General features: G+C 35.5%; 1 protein-coding gene across 1 annotated transcript in view; it reads right to left on the bottom strand.

Annotated features, from left to right (window-relative positions):
- RFX7 (regulatory factor X7) overlaps nucleotides 1-16769 on the bottom strand; it is a 138863-nt gene that overhangs the window by 57304 nt on the left and 64790 nt on the right. The window contains exon 3 of the mRNA XM_052646673.1: nucleotides 13297-13330. Coding sequence (XP_052502633.1) covers nucleotides 13297-13330 — 34 coding nt within the window. The remainder of the gene's footprint in view (nucleotides 1-13296; nucleotides 13331-16769) is intronic.

Genomic DNA, 16769 nt, shown 5'->3' with positions numbered 1-16769 from the left:
CTTCAAATACTGGTCAGTAGAGAGCCCTAGAAGTAAGTCTGAACACTCTACCTGACAGATTTAAAATATGGACTTAAATGGATTTAAAATACAGTTGACCCTTGAGCAATATGGGGCTCAGGGGTGCCTACCCTTCTCGTGGGCTTCCCAGGTGGCGCTAGTGGTAAAGAATCAGCCTGTCAGTGCAGGCTTTTGTTCCATCAAACATTCAGGATTATTTCTCTCAAATATTGGTCTTGATATAGCTTTCAAGTAGTCCAATTTAAATCAACTAAAATAAGGGGATTAGGTAATATGGAATGAGCAGCTTTCAACTCTGCTAATCCTATGGGATTGGATGTATCAATGTAAGGTTTTGCCTTGACTATTAAACTGGTTATGAAAAATATAACTGGATAGGCTTTACAAATGTATAATGGCATTATAGATCTAAAGTTGTTACAACTGATGAAAAATTTAGTTTAAGACACTAATTACGATTAAAATTAAGTAAAAATTTTTATTACAAAAGCATTAAAATATTAATAAAAATTTTATTCATATGCTTCTAAAATATTTTCATTTGTCTTTATTGATAAGCAGGCAAATACTAGGCTTTAAAAATAGTATAGATACAATTTTCTATTATTTACTTTTAGTATATTTCATAGAGCCATAGTCTTTACAATTGTAATCAATTTAAACAGTTAAAATCATTTTAGCTATTTTGTTTTAGTGAGCATATTATGTTTTTTAAATGGCATTCAAGCAACCTGCTTGCAAAAAAGAGACTAAATTTAGAATTACTGATTACTAAAATTCAGTAAGATGATGAGGCTAGCTTTTTATTTTTTTTCTCTTCAGATTTATTTTCAAAGTGGATAATTACTTTCAGAAACAGTTCTTAATTACAGGAAGAAGAAGTAGAATTTTTAAAAATTCATATAAATAACCTCATATTTTAGACACTTTAAAAAATGTTATGTTTATCACTGTTTTTAAAAGTCTTGGCTCTGGAGTCAGACTACCTGGATTAAAAGCCTAATTCTACCAATTAGCAAGTTTTATGACCCTGAGTAAGTTACTTAACCTGTCTGAACCTGTTTCTTCATTTGTAAAATGAGGATAACAAATTAATCTCATAGGCAAATTATGAGGACTGAATAATAAAATATGTAAAGTACTTGTCTGTCACATGATAATAAATACTCAATAAATGTTAATAATAATAATATGTAGAGAGAAACTCTGTTTAGGTGATATTATGTGCATATTACACATAGTTTTTGATAATTATTATTTGCAGATAATCACTTAGCAAATGTTAACTGTCTTCCATGTACTAGACAAGATACTAAGCACTGGGGATACCAAGACCATGAGACACAGTTCTTCTTAGTACCAAAACCTTATTTTTGTTGAAGGAAACAAATTAACCTGGGGATCAGCATACTATATAGTAAGAGCTGTAACAGGGGTAGAAAGCTCTTTATAAGGCACATGAAAGCAAGAGCCTTAACAGAAGAAGGTATAGGAGAGAGGCTAGACTCAGACATATTGTTAACTCCCTTCTTCTTTGTCTTCTGGTCTAGTGGCTAGAAAACAAAATACTCTGTATCCTAGTTTCCTTTGTAGCTAGGTGAACCCAAGTGACATCACCCTGGAGGTGGAAGTTCCTGAAGTGGGAACAGAAGTAGGTGCCCTGAAAATAAACACAGTTTTCCTAGAAGAAAGCCCTTTTGCCCTTTCTCCCTTCTTCCTGCCTTGGCATTTGGATGGAAGGTATGGACATGCAGCAGCCATCAATGCTGTGATGGGACGAAAGGTGACTCAGCAAAACACAAAAGGCCTAAGACTCCGGTGAGCTATTGTACCGCTCTTGGATGCCTAACTCTGGACTTACTAGATGACACAAACTTATTTCTTTAAGCCACCAATAGTTGGGGTTTTCTGTTATCTGCAGCTGAATGCATTCCTAGTAGATAAAAAGCATTCTGAAAAGGTATTTGAGCCAAGTCCGAATGGAGCAGGAGTCATCCAAGAGAAGAAAAATGAGAAGAGCACAGCTGGCAGAGGAAACAGCATCTATTAAGTCCTGGAGGTGGCGGGAGCATGGACGGCTCATACCGGCAGCTGTTCTACGATGTGCATCTTCTGGCTTCTTGGACAGCTGTAGCTAGGTGACTCCCAACTTCTCTATCTTCCTCTCTCTGTATTTGAGGGGTTCAATGCTGTCCCCTCAGAGGTTCCATATGGTAAGCAATCATTCTTAAATGGTAAGTTCCATGATGATGAACATAAAATGTGATCCCTGACTAATGTTTAGCTTTCTAGAAACACATATTTGTGGTTAACAAGTCAGTTAGATTTCACATTAACAATTTACATGTATAGCACCTTCGACTGAAGCTGCCATGTGTGCCTGTATTTACACTACAGGCATATCTCCTTTTGTTGACTTTCCTTTTATCATGCTTCACAGATACTGCACTTTTTTTTTTTTTAACAAACTGAAGGTTTGTGCATCCCTACACTGAGCAAATCTACTGGCACTGTTTTTTCCAGTACTATTTGCTCACTTTGTGTCTCTGTGTCACATTTTGGTAATTCTCACAGTATTTCAAACTTCTCTGTCATCATTATATCTCTTATGGTGATCTGTTATCAATGATCTTTGATGTTACTACTAAGACTTGCTAGAGGCTCAGGTGATGGTTAGTGTTGTTTAGCAATAAAGTCTCTTAATCAAGGTATGTACAATATTTTTTTGACCTAATGCTACTGCACACTTAATAGATTAAAGTATACTGTAAACATAGCTCTTGTATGCACTGCAAATCCAAATAATTTGTGTGACTCATTTTGTTGCAATATTTACTTTACTGTAGTGGTCTGGAACTGAACCCTCAGTATCTCTGAGGCATGCCAGTAACAAGTACAGTTGTTATCTCCTTTAATACTCCAAGCAACTCAGTCGATTAGAAACTATTATTACCACCTTTTAAAGTACAACTAAAATAGGTTAAAAATTTCCAAAATCAGATAATAATGGCAATAAAGGCAGGGGTAAAGATACAAATTCAGGACTGTGTCATTCTAGAGTCTCAGCTCTGAGCCATTCTATTATATTGCCAGTTACTCTTAGTTTCTGATCTATTTATTCCACTTTACTTGTTTAAATCTTTCCTGAATCTATGCAATAAAGTTTCAGTTCCCCATCTGTACTCTGGGGATGAGTAGGGGTGGTTACCTCTTAGCAGGTTAGTATGTGAGGAAGGGAAATACCTAAGCTGAGGAGAACAGGGGGAAACAGAAAAATGCCAGGAAAAAAAAAATTGGTCTTTCTCTAAAGGAATGAGAAAAGTTTCTGTTCTTATAGGCAAGCTGTGAAGTATTCAGTAACTCCAACAAAGAAATAAAAATATTTTAACAAGTTTATGGTCTCTGAAAGGTCTCCACTGAAGCTGGTAATACTTCTTGATATTTTAAATCACAATATGTTTAATAATTGAGTCATTAGGTTATACTCATTCATAACTTTAACAAATATTTATTGATCATCCTCATGTGCCTGTGGGCTTATTCCAATGATTATGTTCCTACACTCAAGAAGCCAAGAACAAATAAAAATACTAAATTATGACTATCATAGAGGTGACTACCTAAAACAAATGAAGGTAAGCACAGGATATTAGGGGAAAGAAGATATATCAGACTCAGACCTGAGAAATCACAGATGGCTTTCCGAGGGGTAGTATCTAAGATGAATCTCAAAATATGGCTACATATAGTTTAAAAAAAAGAGAGAGAGACAGAGTGGATAGTCTAGACCCGAGTTTTTCATCATCTAACACTACTGACAATTTTAGGCTGAGAAGTCTATTATAAAGTAGTGCCCTGTGCCTTCCCTGGTGGCTCAGACAGTAAAGCATCTGCCTGCAATGCAGGAGACCTGGGTTTGATCCCTGGGGTTGGGAAGATCCTCTGGAGAAGGAAATGGCACCCCACTCCAGTACCCTCGCCTAGAAAATCCCATGGACAGAGGAGCCTAGTAGGCTACAGTCCATGGGGTAGCAAAGAGTCGGACACGACTGAGCGACTTCACTTTTACTTTTGCAGGATGTTTAAATAGCATACTTGTCCTCTACTCACTCAACTGGTAGCACACTCTGAGTGTAAAAAACAAAATGTCCCCAGATGTGGTCAAATGTTTCCTGGGGGCAAAACTGCCTCCAGTTGAGAACCACTCTTCTAGAACTGCACTATCCAAAAAGGCTGCCACTAGCACCTTCTGGCTATTTAACTTAAAATCAAATTAATAAAATTAAAAGTTCAGTTACTCGGTCACACTAGCCACATTTCAAGAGCTCAAGAAACAGTCACGTCTGTAGTGGCTACCAAACGGAAGAGCACATATACCGGACATTTCTACCAATGCAGAATGTTCTAATGGCCATTGTTGTTCTAGACTAAGAGGATATATATTCTCTTCTCTAACTTCACAAGTGTTCATTACAGCTTGCTGACAAGCCTGCAGAGGGAATAGAGAAAGATGAGACTGAATAAGAGAAGTAAAGCCAAGTATGAAGGATCTTCAATGCCTTAAGATAAAACAATGGGGAACCAGTAAAAGGTCTTAACCAAATCTTAACAAAGATTTACATTTCATAAAGATGGTGTAATGATGTTTTGAAGAATGGAATAAAAGAGGAGGGATGAGAAGCAGAAAAATAGCTGCCATTATTTCCAACAAACACAATGGTATGCATTAATGTAGAAGCAGTCAGGATATACAAAAATGGAGCAATTTTGAAGGCAGAAGTGATGGGAGGTGGTGACTGACTAGATGTGAGGTAGGTGAGAAAGAGGATGAAAACAAGAAAGACTAACAGGTCTTTAGGTTGGCTGAGTGAGTACATTCACTAAGATAATATGATAGAAAGAATAATGGCCCTCCAATATGTTCATGTCCTAATCCTCAAATCCCTAGAACTGTGAATCTGTTACATCACGGTAAAAGGGCCTTTCCAGATGTGATCACATTAAGGACCTTGAAATGGGGAGAGCATCCTGTATTATCTAGCAGGCCTAATGAAATCACGAAAGTCCTAATAAGAGGGAAATTGAAGGAGATTTGACTACAAAAAGAGATGTGTCAGAGGGACACAGTGTAAGACGTGAGGAGTCATTGCTGGCTTTGAAGATGGAGCCATTAAAAGCTAAAAAACAAGAAAGTCCCCTATAGCCTCCAACAGGAATACAGTCCTCCTGACACCTTCATTTTATCTTAGTAAGCCGTGTCAGACTTCTGATGTGTAGAATGACAAGATAATAAACTTGTGTTAAGCCACTAAATTTATGATAATTTGTTACAGTTGCAATAGGAAACAAAACAAATAGGTTCAGAATTTTGGGTGTGATACAGTGAAACTAGTTCTGGAAAAGTTGAGTTTGAAGTGCCTATGTGACATCTTAGTAAAATTGATCAGTAGACAGTAGCTGGCCATGTGGGTCTGGAGCATAAACTGGGGATGTATAATTAAGAGTCATCAGCATACTGAGATTAGTTGACACCATCAAAGTAGATAAGGTCACCATGGGCAAATACAGACAGAATGCAGAGAAATTCCAAGAAATTGCAACTGACTGTGGCATGTTCAAATTCCAATCAGATAGCACTGAGAGATCTCAGTCAACACCCCAAAAATTCAGTATAGACACTACAGCAGTAACACCTTAGTATAAAAGCTGCTGCTGCTAAGTTGCTTCAGTCGTGGCCGACTCTGTGTGACCCCATAGACGGCAGCTCACCAGGCTCCCCCGTCCCTGGGATTCTCTAGGCAAGAATACTGGAGTGGGTTACCATTTCCTTCTCCAATGCATGAAAGTGAAGTTGCTCAGTCCTGTCCTACTCTTAGCGACCCCATGGACTGCAGCCTACCAGGCTCCTCAGTCCATGGGATTTTCCAGGCAAGAGTACTAGAGTGGGGTGCCATTGCCTTCTCCGGTATAAAAGCTGAACTAACTCTAAAGTCTAGCTATTCTAGACTTGCCCCAGCAAAGCTTAAACACAACGTCAAAAGGATAATCTGCAAGTAGCTGCCAGCCAAAGAAAACTGTAATACATTTTAAAGAAAGAGAACAAAATCTAGACATTCTAAATGATTACTAAACTAAAAATTACTAGACATGTAAAGAAGCAGGAAAATATGATCTCATAATTGCAACAAAAACTCAGTAAAGAGACTTAAGAGATAATTAGAAAACAAAGACCTTAAAAGAGTTCTTACGAACATGCTCAAAGATTTAACAAAAGAAATGGAGGATATAAAAGAAAATAACCAAGTGAAATTTCTAGAACTTAAAAAATACAGGGTCTAAAATGGGCAATTCATTGAATAGAATTAGAGATCACATATGTCAAGAAGATTAAGGAATGTGATAATAATATTAATGAAATATAAACTATCCAAAATGAAGCAAAAAGAAAAAAAAAATAACTAAATATAACCTTAGTGACCTGTGAGAATTACTGAGGAACGTAACATAAATAAACTTTGAGACCCATGATGGAAGGGGGCAAAGAAGAGTATTTGAATGGCTGGAAATTTTTGAAAGCTGATGTAAAATTGTAAACCCACAGGATTGTGGAAGCTCAGTTAATCACAAACAGGTCAAAAACAAAGAAAAACAAGGCCATAAGGCTATAAAATTGCTGAAAAATCACTAATAAATAATCTGGAAAGAAGCCAGAGGAGAAAAGTAGAACACATTACACACAGGGAAACAAGAAAGAAAACAAACTTCCCAATGGAGTCTATGCAAACCAAAAAGAAAATAGATCTACACTGCAAAAAAGGCTGAAAGAAAAAATATCTAGAATTCTATACCCAGTGAAAATACCTTTCGTAAATGAAAGACTTTTTTCAAATAAACTAAATCTGGGCAAATTAATCAACAGTAGACCTACAATGTAAGAATATAATTAGCAAAATGGTATACATACACTCAACCTTACAGGCAGTTCCATGACAAAGCTTGTCAGATTGGTTAAGCATATGATGTCCTCAACAACAACAGAACACTTTAACTATAAAGTGTTTATATAACTTTGCTTAGAAGTAAAAGGATGAAAAAAGATATGCCACACAAAGAAGCACTAATTATAAGAAAGATGGAGGGGCTATGGTGATATCAGACAAAGCAGACTTGAAAGTAACAAATCTTACTAGAGATTAAAAACAAAAACATAATAATAATAAAAGAATCAATTCATGAAGAATACATAAAAATCTTAAATGCTTATGCTCCTATTAATAGCTTCAATACATGAGGCTAACGCTGACAGGATCAGAGATTAAAAAATTCACCATCACAAATACAAGATTTTAGCATCCCTCTCAATAACTGAAAAAGTGAAATATCAGTAAAGATAAATTTGTCTTGAAAAACCATAACCAACTAGACCTAACTGATAATAGTTGACATACAGAGACAGAAGAGCAGTCTATCCAATAACAGTAGAATATATGTTATTTTCAAGTACATTTGAAACATTCACTAAGCTATACCAAAAACAAGATTCAATAAATACTCATCTACTTGGAAACTGATCATCCTATATTATGGGCAACAAGAATAAATTATAATTTTAAAAGGTTTCATTTAACTGAATGACAATGAAAACACACAAAAAATTATGGAATGCAGCTAAACCAGTGCTTAGAGGATTATTTGTAGCATTAAATGTTTACAATGAAAAGACAAAAAAAGTTTAAAATTTCTTTACTGAGGGGCTAGAAAAATAAGTGTCAATTAAAGCCAAGTCAAGCATAAGGAAAAAAAAAAAGTACATTAAAGGAGAAATAAAATGGAAAACTGACAAGAAAGAAAGTAAATGAAACCAAAAGTTTAGTTTTATTTATAAAATTATTAAACCTCTAGCTAAGCTGATTAAGATAAAAGAAGATACAATTGCTAATTTTCAGTAATGAGAGGGAACTGTTAAAAATCCTATAAATAGTAAAGGATGATAAGGGAATATTATTAAACAGTATTATACTAACAAACTCACTGCTATAGGAAACATGAACAAATTCCTTGAAGGACACAAATATCAAAACTGCATCAGGAAAAAATTTACTAGCCTTATATAATTAAAGAAACTGATTTCATAACAAAAACCTTTTCCACAGATGGTTTCACTAGTGAACTCTACCATATTTAAAATATTTAAAAATAAAGACAGAATTCCCTGGCAGTCAGTGGTTAAGACCCCATGCTCTCACTGCTGAGGGCCTAGGTGAGGATCCAGGTTCAATTTCTGGTCAGGGAGCTAAGATCTTATAAGCTGTGCAGGGTGGCCAGAAAATTAAATAAAACAAAAAAGAAATAATTATAATTTTAATTTAAATTCCTTCAAAAAATAAAAGAAAAACACCTCCAAACTCATTTCATGAAGCCAACGTTACCCAGATATCAAAAACAAAGATATTATAAGAAACCATCAGATCAAAAGCCCTAATTAACACAAATAGTCCTTAAAAATAGCTAATCCAATGTAGCAGTATATAAAAGTATAACACAACATATGGAAGTATATGCACCATATGGAGCTTACCAGGGGAATGCAAAGATGCATTCAATGCATTCAAGGGAAAATCAATCAGTATAATTTATCAGGTTAACAGAACCACAGAGAAGTACCATGTGATTATTTCCGTAAGTACAAAAAATCACTTGATAAAATCAAGTGTGTATTTGTGATAAAAAAGTCTCTTAACAAAAAAGGAACAGAAGGGAATAACTTTAAAAAAGCTTTCATAAAAAAGTTAATGCTAATATCACATTATAAGGTGAATGAATAAATGGTTTTCCCCTAAGACTGAGAACAAGGGAAAGGAAATCCAATTCTCATCATTTCTATTCAGAATTGATTGAGCTGGAGGTTGTAGTTGCGAAAGGTGAGAAAAATGAACAGACATTTAGACTGAAGTGGGGTTAAACTTTTCTTTATCCATGGATAATATGATTGATTTGGTAGAGAATTCAAAAACTTGACATAACATATGTGAACTTAGTTAAGTCTGCATACTTACAAGGTCAATATACAAATCAGCAATAAAACATAAGAAACACTTTTTAATGCCATTTGTGATAAAATCCCAAATCTTATTTAGGAATAATTTAAGCAAAATATATAGAAAACGTATACACAGAAAACCAGAGAACACTGCTGAGAGAAACTATAGAGAAATCAAGTAATATGGAGATACACCATGCTTATAGATTAAGAAAATGTGTCATTAGGATGGCCACTGGCCCCAAATCTATTGATAAACTCATTGAAACACAAACAAATTCCAGTAGACTTTTTTTTTGACAGAAATTGACAAGGTTATTCTGAAATTTGTACGGAGAAGCCAAAACCAATTCAAATCATTACATCACCTGATGGCAAGACTTTTGACAAAGCTACCACAGACAAGACTGTGGTGATGCCATAAAGACAGATAGCAACTGATGGGAAAAGAGAGACTAGACAAAGACCCAAGGCAGACTTCCTAATAAGCAGTGCTGAAACAACTGGATATCTCTCCATTTGGTTAAAAAAATAAAACACTGAAGTTCATCTTATACCAAACATAAATTTAAATGAAATCGGCTCACAGACCTAATACAAAAAGCTAAAACCATATAAGACTTCTAGAAGAAAACGTGACAAAAACAATGTGAGAAAGCTGAGATACCTAGAACAAATGGAATGAATAGGCCAGGACCCCCACCCCCACCCCAATAACTCTAAAATGATGGAAAAATGATTTTAGGGCTTTGGAAACTGACTAACAGCAACATACTGAGAAGCGTTTGATCGTTAAAAACTGCTGAACTTCCCGTATCAACTGTGAGAGTCAGTTGTACTCCTGTCTGGTGCTTCTCCCATGACCTATTCCACACGGATGAGGTTGACTGTGTTTAAACATGAAAAGGAAAACTTGATGACAATGAAAAAAATAACAAGGAATCTCAACAAAAATTGAGAAAATAGAACATAAAGAAAGATAATCAGACAAAAAAGGAGCAAAATCCGAGACTAGAGGGATAAAACCAATCATTTAAACTTATGTGTAATGGCAGCTTCCTATGGAGAGGGGAATTCAAGGGATAAATATATATATATATATATATATGAAGAAATAACGGCTGAGAACTTCTCACATCAGATTAATCTACAGATGCAAACTCAGAAATCCCAAAGTAGGATAAACACAAATTGATCCATACCTACATGTAAGATAGTCTCACTGTTGAAAGCAAGAGTAGGTGGGTGAGTGAATGAATATATGAATGAATCTTGATGGCAAGAAGAGAAAAACAACTCATCATGTACCAGAAAACAACATGATTAACGACTGACTTTTCATCAGAAACAATGAAGGCCAAAGGTAGAGAAATGATATATTCAAAGAGATGGAATGTTTTAAAGAGAAACCTATGAATCAAGAATTCTATATCCAGTAAAATTATTCTTCAAAACTGAAAGTAAAATAGCCACTCACAGACAAATACAGATCAAGAGAATTCATCGTGAGCAAATCTGACTTATAAGAAATACTAAAGGAAATTTTTTAGACCAGAAGGAATTACCCTTAATTCCTTTGTTTCTCCCTTTACAATCAATACATCAGCAAGCAAGGCTTACTCGCTTTATATCCAAAATATGCCTTGAACCCATTACTGTATTTTTTCCCCATCTTCCCCTTCCAAGCGAGCAACCGCCCTGCATTCTTATTTCGACTTTTCCAATAGCCTAACTGATTTTCCTGCTTCTACTCTTATCCCCCTAAAAGCCTATTTGCCAACAACTGCTAGGGTATTAAAAAAAAAAAGAAAACTAGATCATACTATTCTCGTGCTTGAAATCTTTTAATTGGCTTCCATGCACTTAGAATAAAACACATACTGTTTGCCATAGCTATTCTTTTCTCCTATCATCCTCTCCTCCCTTTGTTAAGTTCTAGCGCACTGGGTTCTTCGTATTCTCCAGACATTCCAGGTTCATTTCTGTTTCAGAATTTTTGTACTTTCTGTTCCCTCTGCCTAGTATTTGTCACAGGCAGATCTTTACACAAGACTGGCTTCTTCTTATTCAGGTCTCTTTCCAAATGTCATTTCCTCAGATACTTTTCCTAAATCACTCAATCTAAAGATTCCCTATACACCGTCAGTTGTCTCCTTTTGCCTTGTAAAATTTTTGTAATAGCATTTATTATTATCTGAAGTTGTAAAGCTTATTTTACCATTCATTTAATGTCTACTTCACTCAATAAAATGGAAGCTTTATGAAGCTACAGATCTTACTATCTTGTTCATCAAATATATATATAACTTTAAAAATTATGCTAAAATATAAACACTTCTGAATTCTTAAAAGATTAAAAATCCTTTTTGTTCTTATTTAGTATTTTATAAATGCCACATTTAATAAATTATACCTTCTGTCTCAACTTTCTCAATGAAAAGAAAAACTGAATATTCCTCCAATATTATCTCAGATTCTAAAAGAAAAAAAAGGCAAGAGTCTTAGATAGCAACTGTACTTGTCTTGTTTACCATTGTATTTTGACACCCAGACAGGGTCTAGCAAAGAGTAATTATGCAGTAGTTACTGAGTGATAGATATAAACAACTGAGAGTAGATATGAACCCTTGAGAGTAGAGAGAAACAGAAAATGCTCTCAGCGGTGGGGGTAAGGCTACCCCTCCATCCCCAGTCACTACCTTCCTAGGTCTTAAGAGAATTATTAAATCTATTTTAACAGACTGGATTTCTTGAGGGCAAGGGAACATGTCCTTTTGTTTCCCAAATATTTAGCATTGGCCCAATAATATTTTTTTTTAGTAAATGCAAGAGCATTAGTCTCTTCATTTGTAAAAGGGAAGTAACAAGATCATCTACTTTAGAGTATTGAAAAAAAGGAAAAAAGGGGGAAAACATCCCCACAAAGTACTCTTTCTCAAACAGGTTAGAAAAACATAGGAGAACCTTTCATACCTCTTCTCCTATGAAGTAATGTTATTTACTCACCTACCTAGAAACTAGTATCATAAGCTAAGAAGATCATATACTATTTCAGCACCAGACACTGCAGACCCCTGCTCCCTAACAACAACAAAAAAAATGTAGCTTATAATGAAGACACAAACCTGCGTAAGAAAGTCCTAATGTCACAAGAGAGAAAGAAGACTAACAACAGTGACATTTTGGGGAATCTAACAGTGCAGTCACTGAATATTCTAGAGCTCAGGGAACATTCCATTAATAAACTTTACATGAAAGAAGCTGGTACTATTCCAGTACTCTCAGTAGCTGCATACTTCTTCCCTTATATGTTTAAGAGAAGATCAATGGAACTGAAAAAACAATCTAAATTTAAACTATTTTGTGGCTTTAACTCCCAAAGGCCAGCAGTCCAAACACGAAAAGTATATTATAGCAACAAAACCTAATACATTAAATATTTTAAAAAGCTTTTATTTAAACAAATTCTTATAGTCTACAAGTCCAATCTAAATGTAAACGATTATTGTGGCTTTAATTCCTGAAGTCCAGCAACCCAAATATAAAAAACACACTACCACAACAAAAGGGCTTCCCTGGTAGCTCAGATGGTAAAGAATCTGTGTGCAACGCAAGAGACCTCAGTTCGATTCTTAGGTCGGGAAGATTCCCCTGAAGAAGGGATAGGCTACCCACTCCAGTATTCTTGGACTTCCCTGGTGACTGAGCTGGTAAAGAACCCACCTGCAATGTGGGAGACCTGGGTTCGATCCTTGGGTTGGGAAGATCCCCTGGAGAATGGAAAGTCTACTCACTTCAGTATTCTGGCCCAGAGAATTTCATGGACTGTATAGTCCATGGGGTTGCAAAGAGACACAACTGAGCGACTTTCACATCACTCACCACAAGAAAACTAACCTATCAAACACCTTAAATTTTTTCTTTAACAAATCCTTTAAGAATTACTAGAATAGAAAGCTAAACATTCACTTTATTAAATGCTGAAGCGATCTTTAGTAAAAGCCAGTAAGTTTCAAAAACATGCAATTACCTCAGATTATGATTTCATTATTGATGACATATAGGAAAGTAGACAGCATATAGCCAGTTCACCCCTATGGTTGCAATTAAATGTCAAATTTTACTCACTAAAACTCAGTTATATTTAAAATAAGTATTTACTGAAAAATAATATATTTTATGTAGTGGGAAAAGCCTTATCACAAAAAAACTTTAAGATTAGTTATTTTACTTACCAAAATGCAGTCCACCTTAGATTGTATAGTTTTGCTAAAAGAAAAAGAAAGTTAAATTAGTAAGACTAATACATTTATTAAATATTCAAAGTATTTTCAAACACGCGGTAATTTACTATCCATATCCATTTTTTCATATCCATGAAAAAAATAAGTTAAATTTCTTATTAAGATTAGGCATTGGAGCCTAAAACTGCATTTTTCACAAAGCAAAACAAAAACCTATCTCCTACTCATTGTACTAAATTCAATCCTAAAACACGATCAGAATAGTTACTGAGTTCATTGCTATAGTAATTTTATTGTTGTTATGCTCTATCATTATAACAGATATTTTAAACAAATGATTAAATTTCTAGTCATACATAAAACTGCAGATGTATTAGTGCATATAGTACATATAGAAATAGAACACAGAGTTTACTTTGGACAATGATTTGTTTAGCATCTAAAAGCCATAATGGTGTAATATTATCTGTATATCTAAAGACTTGTTACAAAGTAGATTCTCTTGGGGACTTTCCTGGCAGTACAGTGGTTAAGACTCCTTGCTTCCACTGTAGGGGAGTGTGGGTTCGATTCCTGGTTGGGGAACTAAAATCCCACATACAGCTTGTTGAGCTGTAAAAATTAAAAAAAAATTTTTTTTTTTAAATTTAAAAAATAAAAAGTAGATTCTCTTCCCCTCCCCTCTTTCTCCCTCCTCCCTCATATACACAGACACACACACACATGGACTCCCTAGACATAAAAGTAAAAAAGATTAGCTAAAATGACAATAAGTTGGAGAAAAAGACTATACTTAGAAATAACACAAAAGCCACTATATAAAAATTTAACTGAATTACTGAAAAAAGTAAACAATATATAAAACAAATGAAGCCAGTATAAAATAATTTAATAATTGAATCTTAACACATCAAAGGGCAAATGCAATGAAATCATACAAAAGTTCAAAGATAGTTTATACACAATCATAAAAGATGTTACAAACCATATTATCTTCAACAAAAGGTTCTAGAGCCATATAAATGCAAAAAATGGTTATTTGCCTTTATACATAGCTATACATTTAATCTGTGGAGTAAGCAAAATTAAGTATTTAAATCACAATTCAGTTAATGCAGTCAGTAACCTCAAAACTTTACCCTTGTACTTGAATTTCAAATTTGATTATTTAAAGACCAAAGTGTGACTGTATTAAACTCAACTGCAAAATTCAGAATCATTAACAGAAAAAGAAAAGTAAATGATACCTTTTGGTAAGAGGAACTGAAATCCCCTCCTCCAAAGAAAATCTTTAGTTTAAAATTTTGGGGGATTTTGGGATTGTGTGTATAGCTTCTCACTCATTAGCAGCTAAAGCGTGCTATCTTTCTCACTTAACTCCCACAGTTTCTCTGAGATAAGAGGGTTTTCTATAGTTTAAGAATTGCTGTGAAAAAATAATATATCAAAAATATAACTGTTTCTCACCAAGAGTTTTCATTCCAATCCCCAAGAAATCCAATGCCAAAGAATGTTCAAACTACCACACAACTGCATTCATCTCACACGCTACCAAAGTAATGCTCAAAATTCTCCAAGCCAGGCTTCAATAGTATGTGATCCATAAAATTCTAGATGCTGAAGCTGGATTCAGAAAAGGCAGAGGAACCAGAGACCAAATTGCCAACATCCGTTGGATCATCGAAAAAGCAAGAGAGTTTCAGAAAAACAACTACTTCTGTCTTATTGATTACACCAGAGTCTTTGACTGTGGATCATAACAAACTGGGAAGTTCTTAAAGAGATGGGAATACCAGACTACCTTACCAGCTTCCTGAGAAATCTGTATGCAGGTGAGGAAGCAACAGTTAAAACCAGACATGGAACAGACTGGTTCCAAACTGGGAAAGGAGTACACCCTGCTTATTTAACTTATATGCAGAGTACATCATGTGAAATGCCAGGATGGATGAAGCACAAGCTGGAATCAAGATTACCAGGAGAAATATCAATAACCTCAGATACACAGATGACACCACCTTTATGGCAGAAAGTGAAGAAGTAGTAAAGAGCCTCTTGATGAAAGTGAAAGAGGAGAGTGAAAAAGCTATGTTAAAACGCAACATTCAAAAAATGAAGACCATGGCATCCAGTCCCATCACTTCATGGAAGCAATGGAAACAGTGACAGACTTTATATTTTTGGGCTCCAAAATCACTGCAGATGGTGACTGCAGCCATGAAATTAAAAGATGCTTGCTCCTTGGAAGAAAAGTTATGATCAACCTAGACAGCATATTAAAAAGCAGAGACATTACTTTGCCAACAAAGGTCTGTCTAGTCAAAGCTATGGTTTTTCCAGTGGTCCATGTACGTATGTGAGAGTTGGACTGTGAAGAAAGCTGAGTGCCGAAGAATTGATGCTTTTGAACTGTGGTGTTGGAGAAAACTCTTGAGAGTCCCTTGGACTGCAAGGTGATTTAACCTGTCCATCCTAAAGGAAATCAGTCCTGAATATTCACTGGTAGGAGTGATGCTGAAGCTGAAGCTCCAATACTTTGGCCCCCTGATGTGAAGAACTGACTCATTGGAAAAGACCCTGATGCTGGGAAAGATTGAGGCAGGAGGAGAAAAGGATGACAGAGGATGAGATGGCTGGGATGGCATCACCGACTAGATGGACATGAGTTTGAGCAAGCTCCTGGCATTGGTGATGGACAGGGAGGCCTCCCGTGCTGTGGTCCATGGGGTCGCAAAGAGTCGGACATGACTGAGTGACTAACCTGAAGAGGGTTTTCCATAGTTTAAGAATTGCTGCTAAAAAATAATATATAAAAAATACAACTGTTTCTCACCACCTTGGTCTAAACCATCATCATTTCTTTTCAAAAGTGTTATAATAACCTTCTAATTGGTTTCCCTGCATCTATCCTTACACCCTCCAGCATCAGTCCTGTGAGCTACTCTCAACCAAGTGTTCAAAGTGACACCATCCACCACATTAGTCCTATGTTCCTGGAGGATCCAGTCCTCTGCTATCTTTATCATCTCATATCATACTAGTCTCTTCCTCATTCATTTAGCTCCTGCCATGCTGGCCTCCCTGCTGCTTCTCAAGGTAGGAGTAGGGCCCTGCACTGGCTTTTTCAGTCAGCCTCTAAGACCCTTACTCCATATAACTTATCTGTTCACTTTCTTCATGATTTTGCTAGATATTATCTTTTACAGACACTTCTTCCCTGACTACTTCTTCATGTGAAATACTTTCCATCACTTATCTTCCTTGGCTAGAATTTAAATTCCATGAAAATGGGCTCAATCTGTTTTGCTCACTGCTGTATTATCATTTGGCACATGTTAGATGGTCAATAAAATCCACTGAACAAATGAGTGACAAAATGTACACTTAGTCCCCATATAAAGAAAATTCTTTGGGACCACTTAGAGAAGCATATTTTAGACAAATCAACATGAAAGTGAAAATAT

Source organism: Budorcas taxicolor, chromosome 10, assembly GCF_023091745.1.
Source record: "Budorcas taxicolor isolate Tak-1 chromosome 10, Takin1.1, whole genome shotgun sequence".
NCBI lineage: Eukaryota > Metazoa > Chordata > Mammalia > Artiodactyla > Bovidae > Budorcas > Budorcas taxicolor.
The sequence above is the reverse complement of the archived record's forward strand: the minus strand, read 5'-3'. Positions and strand labels throughout refer to the sequence as shown.